General features: G+C 47.9%; 1 protein-coding gene across 2 annotated transcripts in view; it reads left to right on the plus strand.

Annotated features, from left to right (window-relative positions):
• Positions 1-678: 678 nt before the first annotated feature.
• Positions 679-16,969, plus strand: part of LOC147106574 (ETS homologous factor-like) — a 75,865-nt gene continuing 59,574 nt past the window's right edge. For both annotated transcript variants that reach the window (XM_086007528.1, XM_086007529.1), the window contains exons 1-3: positions 679-1,169; positions 8,825-8,930; positions 15,863-16,156. In XM_086007528.1, the coding sequence (XP_085863654.1) occupies positions 8,828-8,930; positions 15,863-16,156 (397 nt within the window). In that variant the 5' untranslated portion in view covers positions 679-1,169; positions 8,825-8,827. The remainder of the gene's footprint in view (positions 1,170-8,824; positions 8,931-15,862; positions 16,157-16,969) is intronic.

The following is a 16,969-nucleotide window of genomic DNA, read 5'->3' on the forward strand; positions in this document are numbered from 1 at the left end:
TTTCTTCACTAAAATTAGTGCACAGAGGAAGATGTGGTCCCGGATGAAGACAGCACCAGCTTGGTGCTGTGGGAGGGAGTGGCTGGGACATGGAACACACAGAATCATAGAATGATTACAGCACAGAAAGAAGCCATTCGGCCAGTCGAGCCTGTGCCGGCTCTCTGCAAGAGCACTTCGGCTAGTCCCACTCCCCCGCCCTTTCCCCGTAGCCCTGACAATTTTTTGAAGAACGGCCAATCAGATGTGGTGCTGGAAAGGTAGCCCGTCTCAGTGGAGCCCTGCCCCAGCAAGGGATCAACACCGTCGGGAGAGGAGTGGGGAGGGAGAACATTGGCAGAAAGAAGGAAAAGAGCAGGAAGAACCCAGCCATGTATCAAAGCACCTGCGTGGATCCTGCTTACCAGAGCCACTCATCATATGAGGTATGGGGGTGGTGGCAGGGTTCAAAGCAGGGCTGAGGCTGTTCGCCCATCCACTTTTACCCCTCCCTATTTGAGGTTACCAGCTCACAGGAGGAACTGTACTTTTAATTAGAAAACTGACACCTATTTATTTCTTGATTCGAACATGACTCATGCCAACCTGTAGGACAGGTTTTACTGTTGATACAGGGGACTGGTTAACAATTAACCATTTATCGGATTGCCACTGTAAAGGTTTGAATAGTTAAGTCACTCCACGTACACCTCAGGCACAGCCAGCACGTCTTTTCATTTTAATCACCTATTTCCTGCACAGGATATATATTTATTGAAGAAACTTCCTCCAGTGGAGCTTAGTGACTGAGCACGAGTCTCGGTAACCTGTACACAGTGGGTCTGCCATGAACAGCAACTGCAGTGTTTGTGTTAACTAGCAGTTATATGTTTATGTAAAGCACAGCGTATGCAAATTAACAAGCTCCTTTTTGTTTAACTCATAACTGCAGCCAATCGAATAAAAAGGACGTGAAGGTGGGGGGAAGCCCCCCCAGGAGTGACAAAGTCCTTCACGGGCCTGCAAATTATTTAAATTACTTCTAGCCCAAACTTCATGTGATCACAGAGAAACAGGGATAACTTGATTTATCAAACTATCGCCTCGCTCATTAATAAGGGAGTTTCTCCGTCTGTCATCTTACCCATTGCTCTGGCGCTGTTGGAGAGAAACATCTGGACTTGCGTCGGGTAAGTTCTGTAACTCTTTAATATGGCTTTATCTGCCCACTCTTTTAGCTGCACCTGTCTGTTCTGATGTACTGTTTGCTAGAGATTAATGCATCCTTCATAATGTAAAACAGTCAAAAAGCAATTGAAACATTGAACACTTGTATAATAATAAAAGCTGGCTGAATAGCTGGTTAGGAAAATTATTAAGGGCTTTGGGGATCAGTACAGTTTGAGATAATCATGGTGGTTCCTCGGCTTCTGGAACATTGCAAATATCCGGTCAGGAAAGGCGAGTCTTCATGGATGTGTAATATAGGTGGTAAAGAGAGACACCCTGAGGTTTGGTTAATTTAACTTTGGGGCAGCGGGTCTCAGGGAGACATCTTGCAGACTATTTTCTCAGATAATTAAATAGGTGGTATCAAGTCAATGCTAGGTGTGGATTGTATGTGGAAGGAATCTGCTTGAAGGGTCAAGTGGCATTTTCTCATTGCACCTACCTGCACGTTCTAAACTCTCCCAAAAGCAACTATAGTTTAGGGTTTGGGGCCGATCTAACTCATGCCTTTGCTTGACTCCTGCGCCCATGTCAGTGTGGGGAAATACTGTTTGAGGATGGGTTTCCTGCGCACATCAGTTAAAGGCATTTCAGTCAGAGAGCTGGAGAAGGTTCATATTGGTATCACTGTTCCCCAGACCACTTACTTCCTCCCCCTACTGCCTAGCAACCAAAAACAGTTGAGAAGAAGATTGGTATAACAATTGTCCAAAGTACAGCATTGCTAATATCTGACTACTACTCCTCCCTTCAAAATACTGCAGCTTACCAATAACTAACTACTGTCACCCCCCACACACACCCCCACCCACCCCCACACACATCCCCACCCACCCCCACACACATCCCCATCCACCCCCCCACACACATCCCCACCCACCCCAACACACATCCCCATCCACCCCCACACACATCCCCAGCCACCCCAACACACATCCCCACCCACCCCCCCACACATCCCCATCCACCCCCCACACACATCCCCACCCACCCCCCCACACACATCCCCACCCACCCCCGCACACACATCCCCACCCACCCCCCCACACACATCCCCAGCCACCCCCACACACATCCCCACCCACCCCCACACCAAAACAGTGCCAATTTGGCTTAGCAAGCTCAGGGTAGTCAGAAACACTGAAAGCTGTGACCTTTTTACGGTGTTGAGTTCTTACTCTGGCTCATAGAATCATAGAATAGTACATCACAGAAGGAGGCCATTTGGCCCATCGAGTCTGTGCCAGTTCTTTCAAAGAGTAATCCAGTTAGCCCACTCCCTGCTCTTTCCCCATATTCCTGCAATTTTTTTCCATCAAGTATTTATCCAATTGCCTTTTGAAGGCTACTGTCGAATCTGTATCCACCACCTTATCAGGCAGTGCATTCCAAATCCTAACCACTCGATGTATAAAATAGTTTTTCCCTCATGTCGCCTCTGGTTCTTTTGCCAATCAGCTTAAATCTGTAGAAAGAAAGAAAGAAAAAGACTGTTTAACTGATTGACTTGCATTTATATAGCGCCTTTCATGGCCACTGGACGTGCTAAGCGCTTTACAGCCAATGAAGGACTTTAGGTTTAGTCACGGTTGTAATGTAGGAAATGACCCTTCAGCCATTGGAAACAGTTTCTCTTTATTTACTCCATCTAAATCTTTCAGGATTTGAAATACCTCTATCAAATCTCCTCTTTGCCTTCTCTGCTCCAAGAAGAACAACCCAAGCTTCTCCAGTCTATCCATGTAACTGTAATCCCTCATCCCTGGAACCATTCTAGTAAATCTCTTCTGTACTCCCTCCAAAGCCTTCCTGTCCTTCCTAAAGTGTGGGGCCCAGAATTGGACACAATACTCCAGCTGGGGCCGAACTAGTGTTTTATATAGGTTTAGCATAACTTCCTGGCTTTTGTACTCTCTGCCTCTATTTATAAAGCCCAGGATCCCAGATGCTTTACTAACCTGTCCTGCCACCTTCAAAGGTTTGCGCATATGCACCCCCAGGACTCTGTTCTTGCACCCACTTTAAAATTGTACCATGTAGTGTGTATGGTCTCTCCTCATTCTTCCCAAAATGTATCACCTCACACTTCTCTGCACTGAATTTCATCGACCATGTGTCAGCCCATTCCACCAGCCTGTCTATGTCTTCTTGAAGTCTATCACTATCTTCCTCACTGTTTACTACACTTCCAAGTTTCATGTCACCTGCAAATTTCTCGCTCCAGGAAGGAGGGGCCAACACCACGACCACTATTGTTTAATCTACAGCCGAGTAACGATGAAGTGGTGTTCAAGTAACTGGGGGCCAGGATGTCAGGCCATCTGCTAAGAGGCAATAAGGAGAGGAACCGTGTCAGTGAAACTGGCTCACTGATTTGGATCAGGAGACTTGAGCCCCGATTTTAACATAACCCACTAGGCGGACAGGGCAGGCGGGTTTGGGTCAGACGGCCACTTCACACCCTGCCCGATCTATTCTCCACTGATTTCCTTTGAGAGTAAAGTCAGAAGGGGCATAAAACAGGCACCCAACCTGAACCTATCCCGTTCCTGCCTGGTGGGTTGGGTTACAATCGCGGTAACAGTGTATCGTTGGCATCAAAGAGCTAGTGATCTTATTCTTCATGGTTTGGAGGTCCTGTTTATCCAAATGCAATTTTTTTTCATGGTTTTAATGCATCGCGAAATGAAATCGCCCCATGAATGTTTTCCTTCTCACTCAATGCAATGAGATGAAAACCTGAGAATGAGCTGAACTAAAAGACAGTCACTCGGCAGGTTGCTGTGCAGTGAACGGTTAGGTCAGCTTTCCCATTGATAGGCCTTTGGCACAGTGAGGATCATTTACAGTCTCCTTCTTTCAACCGCTCCCAGATTTGAGGGGGTGAGTTATGAGCGGAAGTTATATAGCACACTGAGACTTTCCCCACATCACATGCTCGAGTAAAGCTCTGCTTAATCAGTTGCTCATCAACTCTCCAGTCTCTGCATTTGTTTTGCTCCCACTGGGTTTTTGGAAAGTCTGCCAATTTTTTTTAAAGTTCCAGCTGCATCCCTTTAAGGGCTGCTAGTATGCGCGATAATCTGCGCGCCCCACCCCCTCTTGGCCACTCTCCCTTGAAGTGTCAGCTGTGGCTCAGTGGGTAGCACTATCACTTCTGAGTCAGAAGGTTGTGGGTTCAAGTCCCACTCCAGGGACTTGAGCACCGAATCTAGGCTGACACTCCAGTGCAGTGCTGAGGGAGTGCTGCACTGTTGGAGGTGCCTTCTATTGGATGAGACGTTAAAATGAGGCCCCGTCTGCCTTCTCAGGTGGATATAAACGATCCCAGGGCACTAATCGAAGAAGAACAGGGGAGTTCTCCCTGGTATGCTGGCCAATACTTATCACTTAACCAATACCTACAAAGCAGATTATCTGGCTGTGTGTGCTATCTGTGGGAGCTTGCTTTGTGCAAATTGGCTGCCGCATTTCCTACATTAAACAGTGATGACAATTCGAAAGTACTTCATTGGCTGTATAGCATTTTGGGACCAAAGACCAAACTTAAACAGAAATCGCCAGAAGCACTCAGCAGGTCAGGAGAGGGAAAGTGACAGACTGCCATTATCATGTCTGAACCCTTCATCAGAGGTGAAGGCCTGTTAGCACCAAGCCACACTCCTGTTCAATTCTGACAGTGTTGGCCCCACACTTTTGTGTTGACTCGAACTGTTTCAGAAATCCACAAAAAACCGACACAACAGCTTCAAAAGTTAGGGAAAAAATAAGCAGCTACAAATCGATTGAAGACGTGCAGTATTGAAGGGGAATCGTTTCTTGTGGTAATTGCCACCCCCTCCGATCCCCCTGAGCATCACCTGCCCCCTGCCGCACGAGCATCACCTCCCCCCCCACCCCAAGAATCCCCGCACCCACCCCCCCACCGCCTCCCCCCACCACCGCTCAAGAAAGCAGCGCAGACCGAGAACGGGTTTACAGCACAGTGCACTCTGTGGGAATTTTATCTGGAGTTGCCATCGATGACACTCACAGATTTAAAATGGCTGCAGCGTGACAGGGTGATCCCCAGACCCAGCCCCTGTGACAGGGTGATCCCCAGACCCACCCCCCGTGGCACGGTGATCCCCAGACCCACCCCCCGTGGCACGGTGATCCCCAGACCCACCCCCCGTGGCACGGTGATCCCCAGACCCACCCCCCGTGACACAGTGATCCTCGGACCCACCCCCCGTGACCCGGTGATCCCCAGACCCACCCCCCGTGACCCGGTGATCCCCAGACCCACCCCCCGTGACACAGTGATCCCCAGACCCACCCCCCGTGACCCGGTGATCCCCAGACCCAGCCCCTGTGACACAGTGATCCCCAGACCCACCCCCCGTGGCACGGTGATCCCCAGACCCACCCCCGAGACACAGTGATCCCCAGACCCACCCCCCGTGGCACGGTGATCCCCAGACCCACCCCCGAGACACAGTGATCCCCAGACCCACCCCCCGTGGCACGGTGATCCCCAGACCCACCCCCGAGACACAGTGATCCTCGGACCCACCCCCGTGACACAGTGATCCCCAGACCCACCCCCGTGACCCGGTGACCCCCAGACCCACCCCCCGTGACCCGGTGATCCCCAGACCCACCCCCCGTGGCACGGTGATCCCCAGACCCACCCCCGAGACACAGTGATCCTCGGACCCACCCCCCGTGACCCGGTGACCCCCAGACCCACCCCCCGTGGCACGGTGATCCCCAGACCCACCCCCCGTGACCCGGTGATCCCCAGACCCACCCCCGAGACCCGGTGACCCCCAGACCCACCCCCGTGACCCGGTGACCCCCAGACCCACCCCCCGTGACCCGGTGATCCCCAGACCCAGCCCCTGTGACACAGTGATCCCCAGACCCACCCCCCGTGGCACGGTGATCCTCGGACCCACCCCCCGTGACCCGGTGATCCCCAGACCCACCCCCCGTGACCCGGTGACCCCCAGACCCACCCCCCGTGGCACGGTGATCCCCAGACCCACCCCCGAGACACAGTGATCCTCGGACCCACCCCCCGTGGCACGGTGATCCCCAGACCCACCCCCGTGACCCGGTGACCCCCAGACCCACCCCCCGTGGCACGGTGATCCCCAGACCCACCCCCGAGACACGGTGATCCCCAGACCCACCCCCCGTGGCACGGTGATCCCCAGACCCACCCCCCGTGACCCGGTGACCCCCAGACCCACCCCCGTGACCCGGTGATCCCCAGACCCACCCCCCGTGGCACGGTGATCCCCAGACCCACCCCCGAGACACAGTGATCCTCGGACCCACCCCCCGTGACCCGGTGATCCCCAGACCCACCCCCGTGACCCGGTGATCCTCGGACCCACCCCCCGTGACCCGGTGATCCCCAGACCCACCCCCCGTGACCCGGTGACCCCCAGACCCACCCCCCGTGGCACGGTGATCCTCGGACCCACCCCCCGTGACCCGGTGATCCCCACACCCACCCCCCGTGACCCGGTGACCCCCAGACCCACCCCCCGTGGCACGGTGATCCCCAGACCCACCCCCGAGACACAGTGATCCTCGGACCCACCCCCCGTGACCCGGTGATCCCCAGACCCACCCCCGTGACCCGGTGATCCCCAGACCCACCCCCGTGACCCGGTGACCCCCAGACCCACCCCCCGTGACCCGGTGATCCCCAGACCCACCCCCCGTGACACGGTGATCCCCAGACCCACCCCCCCCCCCGCCCATGACACGGTGATCCCCAGACCCACCCCCCGTGACACAATGAGGAACCCTCTGAACCATTGGAAGTACTTGTTGACATGGCGACCAGGAAAAGCAGCAGACCACACGGTGTTTTGGGAGAGCATGACTCCGAGACCCGGACACTGAGGTGAAAGTGCCGCAAGCAAATATTTGTTTTCCCTCAGCCTAGCAGATCCTGTTCTGTGAATGATAGTGGTTGTCATTCAGCTTTTACTGCTTTATATTCCACAAAGAAACAATGGAGGTGTAAATAATAAATTAATGCCTTACTGTCTACAATCACTCCCTTTGTCACCTTTTGGAAGTGTGAGTACAGGTACTGTAATTACACTGCTAAACAGGTTCATTTAACACCTCATTACTCAGTAATACAGGAACTGGTGCAGTGAGTGCAAATGTCACAGTTCAAAGCTTTTTACGACAGAGTGATCAGAGTTATAATCTTTGAGAGCTGGGATGCACAGAGCCTGTACATGTAGCAAGAGTGTGTGTAAAATGTAATTGTCCCATTTCAGAATTTTAGATCAAGCCATCATGGGGAAGGGTGGGGGTCCTTGCTGTAATATATGTTTAGAATACTTATACTGAGCTAATGTAAGAAGTCACACAACACCAGGTTATAGTCCAACAGTTTTATTTGAAATCACAAGCTTTCGGAGCGCTGCTCCTTCGTCAGGTGAAGTCTGACCTGACGAAGGAGCAGCGCTCTGAAAGCTTGTGATTTCAAATAAAACTGTTGGACTATAATCTGGTGTTGTGTGACTTCTTACATTTGTCCACCCCAGTCCAACACCGGCATCTCCACACCATGTATACTGAGCTAAACCTAGCCCTCGGGGGGTTAAGTCCACAAGACAGCAAGGCCAACAGGCCTAGATAAAGAGTCAGATGGAGCACCTGAACCAGCATCCTACAGGCTATCAGATGTAATGTGACATTCCAGTGACTGTTGGCATTCACTGCTGCTTTGCCAATCCTATTCATTTGAATTTAGCAGGGGGTCATTGCCAAGCTTGGCTGGTGGACTAAAGCTCCTGGGTAGGAAGGAGGCCGTGGGTTTTGACTACAAACTTACTGGCGTCAGGCTTTTAAATAACGAGAGACACTGACACCAAAAAGACAGCTGGGTTTTTGGAAATAAGATACTGAACAGTTGGGAGGCAATAGGCTAAAAGCCAGGAGACTGCAAGGAAAGGAGGTTCTTCCCTGGGCTGTAGGACACAATAGAGGATCCATTGAAGTGCAGCAGCATCAGTGCGTCACATGGCCATTATTTTTATAATATGGGAAGTTTTACCAATTGAACTTACTGAATCTCATCATACCTATTGTTCTGTGTGTGCAGTACATTACATAGAAGTACATAACATGGCACAGAAACAGGCCATTCGACCCAGCTGGTCTATGCAGTGTTTATATGCCACACGAGCCTCCTCCTCGAATTAACTCTTCCCACCCTGGCCCCGTATCCCTCTGTTCCTTTCTCCCTCAAGACGCTTACCGAACTGAACCAAGCCTCATCTCATCTAATGTTAGCTTGGCCTGTCATCAATGAGATTAAAGAAATGCACTGTTCCCTATCCCATCACTGCAGCGTTCCCTATCCCATGGTTAACAATGTAAAATAACCTTAAGAAAATGTTGGGAAGAAAGCTGTCCAATCCATGCTGTGTTCTTCTGACCTGCAGCCAGAATTTTACTATTGCACTCTGGTTGACTGCAGGAGTTTACAAGCAGCTACAAATCACTTTCCTTTTGACTGCAGTAACTTTAAGTGCTTCTACAGAGAGGCCATTGAGAAGAGCTTGTTAAAGAGATCATTCTTTCCCTCTGATTCCAGATCATGCTTCTGCAGGACAGAAGTGTAATGAATGCTCAGTTCAGAAGCCACCCTGTACCTCAGCAATTACCATCCACATGGAGCAGCTTCGACCTTGAAAGCAACGGTAGGATTTTGAGATGACTTTTACAAAAATGCAGATTAAAAACCCCAGGGATAGATTTTGATTTTGTGCGATGGTGTAAAATGTGCCCGTTATACACTCTCCCGATTTCTATTTTCATTGAATTCAATTTCCATTGGAAATAAAAATTGGGTGGAGATGTAAAAAAAAGCTGCCAATTCGCTATCACCTGCTTTACACAGTCGCACAAAGTCAAGATCTACCCCAGGGAGTTTTAGAAACAGAAAATGGCCATTAGGTCCACAAACCTCACCCTTTTTCAGAGACCAGCCCACCTTCTCCCCATGTCCTTCAATCCCTCTCTGTCAAAACACATCTTTTCAACTCATTTATATTGTCTGCTTTCACATTTCCTTATACTCTATTATACAATCACCACATTAGTCAATTCAAAGATAAGCACCACTATGCTATCAGCTGCTCAGCTTTGACCAATAATCACACAAGGAGATGAACCACAAGCATCATGAAGTCAAAAGTACAACGGCTTTACTAAATGTGTCAATAGGTCAACTTTTGAAAAGCCAATGACAATGTTCCTTTTTTAAAGAAGCTACCAATTGTGGAATTATCTGCTCAAAAACGCAGAGTGATCTACTCTGACATCATATAACGAGACACATGATAGAAAAACTTTACTTTAGTGCACGCTTCTTATCTGTTGTCACAGTGTCACAGTCTAGCGCAAATCTCTGTCACACTTTGAAAGGTAGTCAATTCAAATGTGCAGAGAAATTCCCCAGAGGGCGATTTTAAACCCCCTCCTTTGCCCGGAAACAGTGCGTGCTGTAATGATATCAGCAAATAGTGATGGTATTTGCCTGTTTGATTATTATGCTTTACCAGCATATTTGCCTGTTTGATTATTTATGCCTTACCAGCAGAGGGCATGTGAGAGAGGGAGTTTAGTTTTAGTTTCATTTTAGATGGATCTCTAAGATGGTGTCTCCTGTAATGCTGTTAACTTAGATGAACAAGCTTTAGATTAAAAGACATTCTCTTTCATCAATGTGTCGTCATTGAACCCACATAGAAAGCAATACATGGTGTCAGAAGTGATTGAAAGAGATGAAGAGGAAAAATCTGAAGTTAAATCAGCTCTCCACATATTAGCAAGCCAAAAGAGAACATCGTTACTTACCATTGGAAAATAGCTAATGAAGTGAAAAAATGGTAGGATTACACCCACCGGCGAAGCTTCAGTTGACAGGTAATGTGGCTGAAAATTGGAGGAGGTTCAAACAACGTTTGGAGTTGTATTTAGCGGCAATCGGAGCTGACGAGAAAAGTGATAAAATGAAAGCGTCAGTGTTCTTACATGTCATGGGTGATGAAGCGCTGGAGGTGTATAATAACTTCACATTCGCTGCTGATGGAGACAAAATGAAGCTGGATAAAATAATGGAACAGTTTGAGGCCTACTACATACCTAAACGTAATGTGACGTTCGAGGGGCACAGATTTTTCACATGTGTACAGAAAACGGGAGAGACTATTGATCAGTATGTGACTGAACTGAGAAACAGAAGCAAAACGTGTGAATTTGGGGGACTGACAGACTCGCTGATAAAAGACAGACTGGTGTGTGGTATTCCAGATAATGGTCTAAGGGAAAGACTGCTAAGAGAGCAAAATCTAGACCTGGGAAAAGCCATAGCACTGTGTAGGGCTACAGAGACTGTGAAGTCGCAGGCAAAGGAGCTGTTCAGTGACAGTAGCTGCAACGTGGATGCAGTGAGAAAGAACGGACACAAACCGTTTAACAAAAAGAGCGCCAATGTGAAAAAAGAGGCGTGGCCAGTGAACAAAAATGAAAGGGGCAATCGAAAGTCATGTAGTCGATGCGATACACAGCATCCACCAAAAAAGTGTCCAGCATATGGTAAAACATGCAATAGTTGCAACAAAAACAACCATTATGCCCATTGCTGTAAGAACCAAGCGCAACAAAGCAAGGTCCATGCAGTAGATGAAAGCGAGATAGAGGAGTTCTATGTGGATGTTGTGTCTGAAAACAAAGAAGAAAAAAGAGACTGGATGTTGACACTAAAAGTGAATGACATACACATTCCATTTAAATTGGATACTGGAGCACAAGTTAATGTGATATCAGAGACTGATTTTAAGAAAATTAGACCCAGACGAAAGATACATGGAATAAAAGTGAAAGTGACAGGATACTCAGGTACTGATATACCAGTGAAAGGAAGATGCATTGTCAAAGTGACACACAAGGACAGAGAGCACACGCTAGCATTAATCGTGGTGCCAAAGGATGTGCAAGCCATACTAGGTTGAATAGCCTGTGAGAGGCTGAACCTGGTAAAGAGAGTCCTCGTTGTGGAAAGCGAAGGAGAGACAGTCTATGATGAACTCATGAAAGAGTACAACGAACTATTTAAGGGTCTAGGCTGCCTTCCAGGAGAACACACGATCAGAGTAGATAAAAGTATGCCAACGGCCATACATCCATGCAGAAAAGTTCCGTTTGCTCTTCAAAAGCAACTGAAGGCAGAGTTGGACAGGATGGAAAGCCTGAACGTGATTCAGAAGATAGATGAGCCAACTGAGTGGGTGAGTTCCCTCGTCGTTGTGGACAAAAAGAATGGAAAGCTCAGAATTTGCCTGGATCCAAGAGATCTAAACAGAGCAATAAAGAGAGAGCACTCCAAGCTTCCTACACGTGAGGAAATCATGTCACAGTTTGCAAATGCAAAGTATTTCAGCAAGTTAGATGCATCATCAGGATTTTGGCAGATGAAACTGGACGAGGCAAGTTCAAGACTGTGCACGTTCAACAGTCCATTTGGCAGATACAGATTCCTAAGGTTACCATTTGGCATTGCCTCAGCTCCTGAAGTGTATCACAAAACTATCCATATGATCTATAAGCACCTGGAGGGAGTTGATACATCAATGGATGACATCATAGTATGGGGAACCATGAGAACTGAGCATGACGAGAGACTGAAAAAAGTGCTGGAAGCAACAAGGAAAGCAAACCTGAAGCTGAATAGAGAGAAATGCCAGCTCGGGGTGACAGAACTGACATTCATGGGAGATATCCTTAGCAGTGAGGGCATCAGACCAGATCCCAGAAAGGTGTCCACCATTGAGAATATGCCAAGGCCACAATGCAAAAAGGACGTGCAGAGGTTTAATGGAATGATCAACTATATGGGTAAATTCATATCCAACCTCTCAGAAAAGATGGCGCCACTGAGACGACTAACTGAAAAGAACACAGAATGGGAATGGAATCATGAGCATGAGAAGTCATGGAGCGATCTAAAGACACTGCTCACAGAGGAACCAGTTCTGAGGTTTTATGACCCAGCGAGACCCATCAAGATATCATCAGATGCATCACAGAGTGGGCTCGGTGCCGTTCTTCTGCAAAAATATGACGACTGGCAACCTATTGCATATGCATTGCGCTCGATGACAGACGCGGAGACGCGATATGCTCAAATAGAAAAGGAGCTGCTCAGCATCACATACGCCTGTGAAAGATTTCACCAGTTTGTGTCAGGACAAGCAATCAGTGTAGAGACTGACCATAAGCCATTGATTGCATTGTTCCAAAAGCCACTAAATAGCTGTCCGCTTAGAATACAAAGAATGATGATCAGGCTGCAACGCTATACACTGAATGTTGCGTACACACCGGGTAAGCTGATGTATACAGCAGACACGTTGTCCAGAGCTGTTGACCCAAGAGAGCCCGCAAACACCAAAATGGATGAAAAAGTGAACGCCTACGTGGACATGATCACAAGTGCACTGCCCATAGCAGATGCGAAAATGGAGCTCATAAAGACTGAGACAAACAAAGATGAAACACTGAGACGACTGAGGAAAAGCATCTTGGATGGATGGCCCAACATGAAGCAAGACTGCTCACCTGACATGGCAGAGTATTGGGACTGCAGGGCGGAACTATCAGTGGTCGAAGACATCATCTACAAAGGAAGTAAAATAGTTATCCCAAAGGGTCTGAGAAAAGAGATGCTAAAAAGGATCCATGGAGGACATCTGGGAATCGAAAAGTGTAAGAAAAGAGCACGAGAGGTGATGTACTGGCCACGAATCAACCAAGATGTGACAAATGAGGTGTCAAACTGCACAATATGCCTGAAATATCAAGCAAGCAATCCTGTAGAACCACTAAAGCCACACCCAGCACCAAACAGGCCTTACCAGAAGGTAGGCGCTGACCTATTCGTATGTCAAGGGAAGGACTATCTTGTAGTCACAAACTATTACTCCCTGTATCCAGAGGTTTGTAGACTGTACACCACCACTGCAGATGCTGTGATAACATGTATGAAAGCCATATTCTCCAGACATGGCGTGGCAAGCGAGGTCTTCACAGACAATGGACCCCAGTTTTACAATGCAAGTTTCCGACACTTTGCCAAAGAGTGGGACTTTGTCCACACAACGTCAAGTCCTCACTTTCCACAGTCCAATGGACTAGTGGAAAAATCGGTCCAGACAGTGAAAAGACTGATGTACAAGGCAAAAGACAGTGGAACTGACTTCTACCAGAGCATGCTTGTATACCGCACAACGCCGCTCGAGTGTGGTATGTCACCAGCCCAACTCCTTATGGGACGTCTGCTAAGGTCAAACCTACCCATCCCGGGGAACCTCCTGAAAACAAAAGAGGGGGAGAAAGTGAGGAAGTTCAAAGAACAACAGAAAGAAAAGCAAAAGTACTACTATGACAGAGGAACACAAAACCTACCTGAACTCCACACTGGTGACCAAGTAAGGTTCAAAGACAAAACAAACATATGGACTCAGAAGGGAACTGTCCTGAGTGAAGTTCAACCAAGATCATACACCATTCAGACAGATGAGGGTGCTGTTCTGCGAAGAAATCGTCGGGATCTTCTCATGGGACCAGCCACAGCAGGTCAAAAGACTGATACTGTTGAACAACCTGATCACACAGCAGGTCAAAAGACTGATACTGTTGAACAACCTGATCACACAGCTGAGAAATCATCATCTGAGGCAACAACTCAGATTCAAGGACAATCAATCAGAAAATCCTCAAGACGCGTGAAGCCTCCTGAGAGACTCATTGAGCAAGTGTAAGGACTCTTGTTATAGAAGGAAGTAATGTTATCTTATTCTCTCTTCAAGTTCTAGTGTATTTACATATTTCATGTGAACACACAAAACAAGGTTAAAAAACCTTGATCGTGATAATGATAATGTAAGTTCATTAAGTGTTACAGTTAAAATGCAGAGTAATACAAAGAAAACATGTTGTTAGATAAAAGTAAAATACTTTTGTTTTAAGAAAGGGAGATGTAATGATATCAGCAAATAGTGATGGTATTTGCCTGTTTGATTATTATGCCTTACCAGCATATTTGCCTGTTTGATTATTTATGCCTTACCAGCAGAGGGCATGTGAGAGAGGGAGTTTAGTTTTAGTTTCGTTTTAGATGGATCTCTAAGATGGTGTCTCCTGTAATGCTGTTAACTTAGATGAACAAGCTTTAGATTAAAAGACATTCTCTTTCATCAATGTGTCGTCATTGAACCCACATAGAAAGCAATACACGTGCGACGAGTTAAAATCCTCTGACTCCACTTACCAGCCCAAGGCCGAACTGTCCCCACCTGCTGACATCTTATCTTTGCCAACTTTGAAGCATCTTCGGCAGCACCTCCCAAACCCGCGACCTCTTCCACCTAGACGGTCAAGGGCAGCAGGCGCATGGGAACACCACCACCTCCAAGTTCCCCTCCAAGTCACACACCATCCTGACTTAGAAGTATATCGCCGTTCATTCATCATCGCTGGGTCAAAATCCTGGAACTCCCTCCCTAACAGCACTGTGGGAGTACCTTCACCACACGGACTGCAGCTGTTCAAGAAGGCGGCTCACCACCACCTTCTCAAGGGCAAGGGCAATTAGGGATGGGCAATAGCCAGCGACACCCACATCCCGTAAACTAATTTTTAAAAAAGTTGCCTGAGGTCCCCCTGCTGGAGGCAGGAGGGAGCCTCTTGGACGCTGCGTCAATCGGGTCCTATGATGTAATTGAGATGCCGAAACTACTTTAACACAAAATAGTAAGTCCCACCCATCAGCCAGCCCATTAGGGGAAACCTGATGGGGTGGCTGTAGAGTCAATGGTCTGTGGGAAGGCGCCGAACACCTTGAGTCTCTTCGCCGGGAGCAAGCAGAAGCCAAGCGCAAACAGCGTAAGGAGCGCACGTCAACCCAAGCACCCCACCCACCGTCTGCCCCACCTGTGACAGAGACTGTAGGTCCCACATTGGACTCATCAGTCACCTGAGAACTCATTTTTAGTGTGGAAGCAAGTCATCCTCGGTTCTGAGGGACTGCCTAAAAAGAAGGAAGAAGGATTTAAAGTGGTCATGGGCTGCAGGCACTCAGATCAGTTGTCGGTGATTGCGACTGAGCTTGTTGGATTATAGAGTGATCTGGCACTTGACTAGACACAGCAATGTGATAAGGACCAGATAATCTGTTTTTAGTGATGTTGGTTGAGGGATAAATATTGTCCAGGACACAGGGGATAACTCCCCTACGACTCTTCTTCGAAATAGCACCATGGGATCTGTTACATCCACCTGAGAGGGCAGATGTGGCCTCAGTTTAACATCTCATCCAAAAGACAGCACAGCGCTCGTCAGTGTTGCATTGGAGTGTCAGCCTAGATGTGCTCATGGAGGGGGGGGCCATATGACTAAATGCTCATGGAGTCTCTAGAGTGAGACGTGAACCCACAACCTTCTTGACTCAGAGGCAAGGGTGCTACCAACTGAGCCATGGCTAACACTGTGCTAGGAGTGCAGTGACTCGGCTTCTATTGTATATTCTGACTTTTGATGTAAACCTTCATGTTATTTTTGTATCCTCCAGATTCAGGTGGGTATGGCGGGGGCTTGTGGCATCACACTCACCCACATCTATGGACCAAGTACCATGTGTGGGAGTGGCTCCAACACACACTGGACACCAATCAGTTGGATGCTGATTGCATTCGCTTTCATGACTTTGATGTTACCGGGGAACAGCTGTGCGCCATGTCTTTCGAGGACTTCAGCCAAGTGACTGGCTCTTTGGGTCCACTTCTCTTCACCAACCTTGAGAGCTTAAAATGGAGCAGCAAGTATCGGCAGCCAATTGGACAGCCATTGCTGATGGAACAGAGAGGCAAGTACCTTTGTGTCAGTGTGTGATAATCTTACTTACCCATTCGGTACCCATTAAATAAAGAGTTCGGCAACTGAACTCGATAGAGGTAGTTTTATTAACCTACTTAAACTTAAATGTTATTACCAATTACAAGCAATAATATAAGACATTACTACCAATGTTATTACCAATTACAAGCAATAATATAAGACAGACATAGAGTTAAACAATACAACCTCAATATCTGTGCCAGGACGCAAAGTTGATCAGACTTCCTCCTATCAGTACTGAAGTCACGAAGCATCTTGAGAATTCTGCCTCACTATGGGCCTGGCTTTTCTTATACTGGCTTTTTTGGTATGTCTTGCACAATTCCCCACCCCACCTTTTTGGCCCTATACAGTATTATTCTTTAGTTTGGAGATTTTTGTCTTATCTGGAATATTGTGTACGGGACTGGAGGCATGAAGATCTCACCCACCAGGTCAATGAATCCGAACAATCACATGGTCAACTTGTTGCAATAAGTATTAATTCAGTTAAGTTACAGAGAACAGAGCTTAAGCTGATAACACACTATCTTCTTATGTAAGCTACTGGGTTGGTATCTAAAAACTGCTGTAATGGTGGTTTTAGTCATAAGCCCACCACCCCCCGCCCCCACCCAAGCCGCCACATGAGCCTTTGATGTCCAATTTGGTCTATTTTCCCAAAGCATGCTGGATAAAGGTACTGGATTCCTGTCTCATACTCTTTAACCATCTATAGTCAGCATTTGGAGAATGATCAAAATGGATGAGGAAAGTGGGCAGGATCAGCAGAGCTGGGATT

This window comes from Somniosus microcephalus, chromosome 15 (assembly GCF_052327205.1).
Source record: "Somniosus microcephalus isolate GS21.2 chromosome 15, FLI_Smic_1.0, whole genome shotgun sequence".
Taxonomy (NCBI): domain Eukaryota; kingdom Metazoa; phylum Chordata; class Chondrichthyes; order Squaliformes; family Somniosidae; genus Somniosus; species Somniosus microcephalus.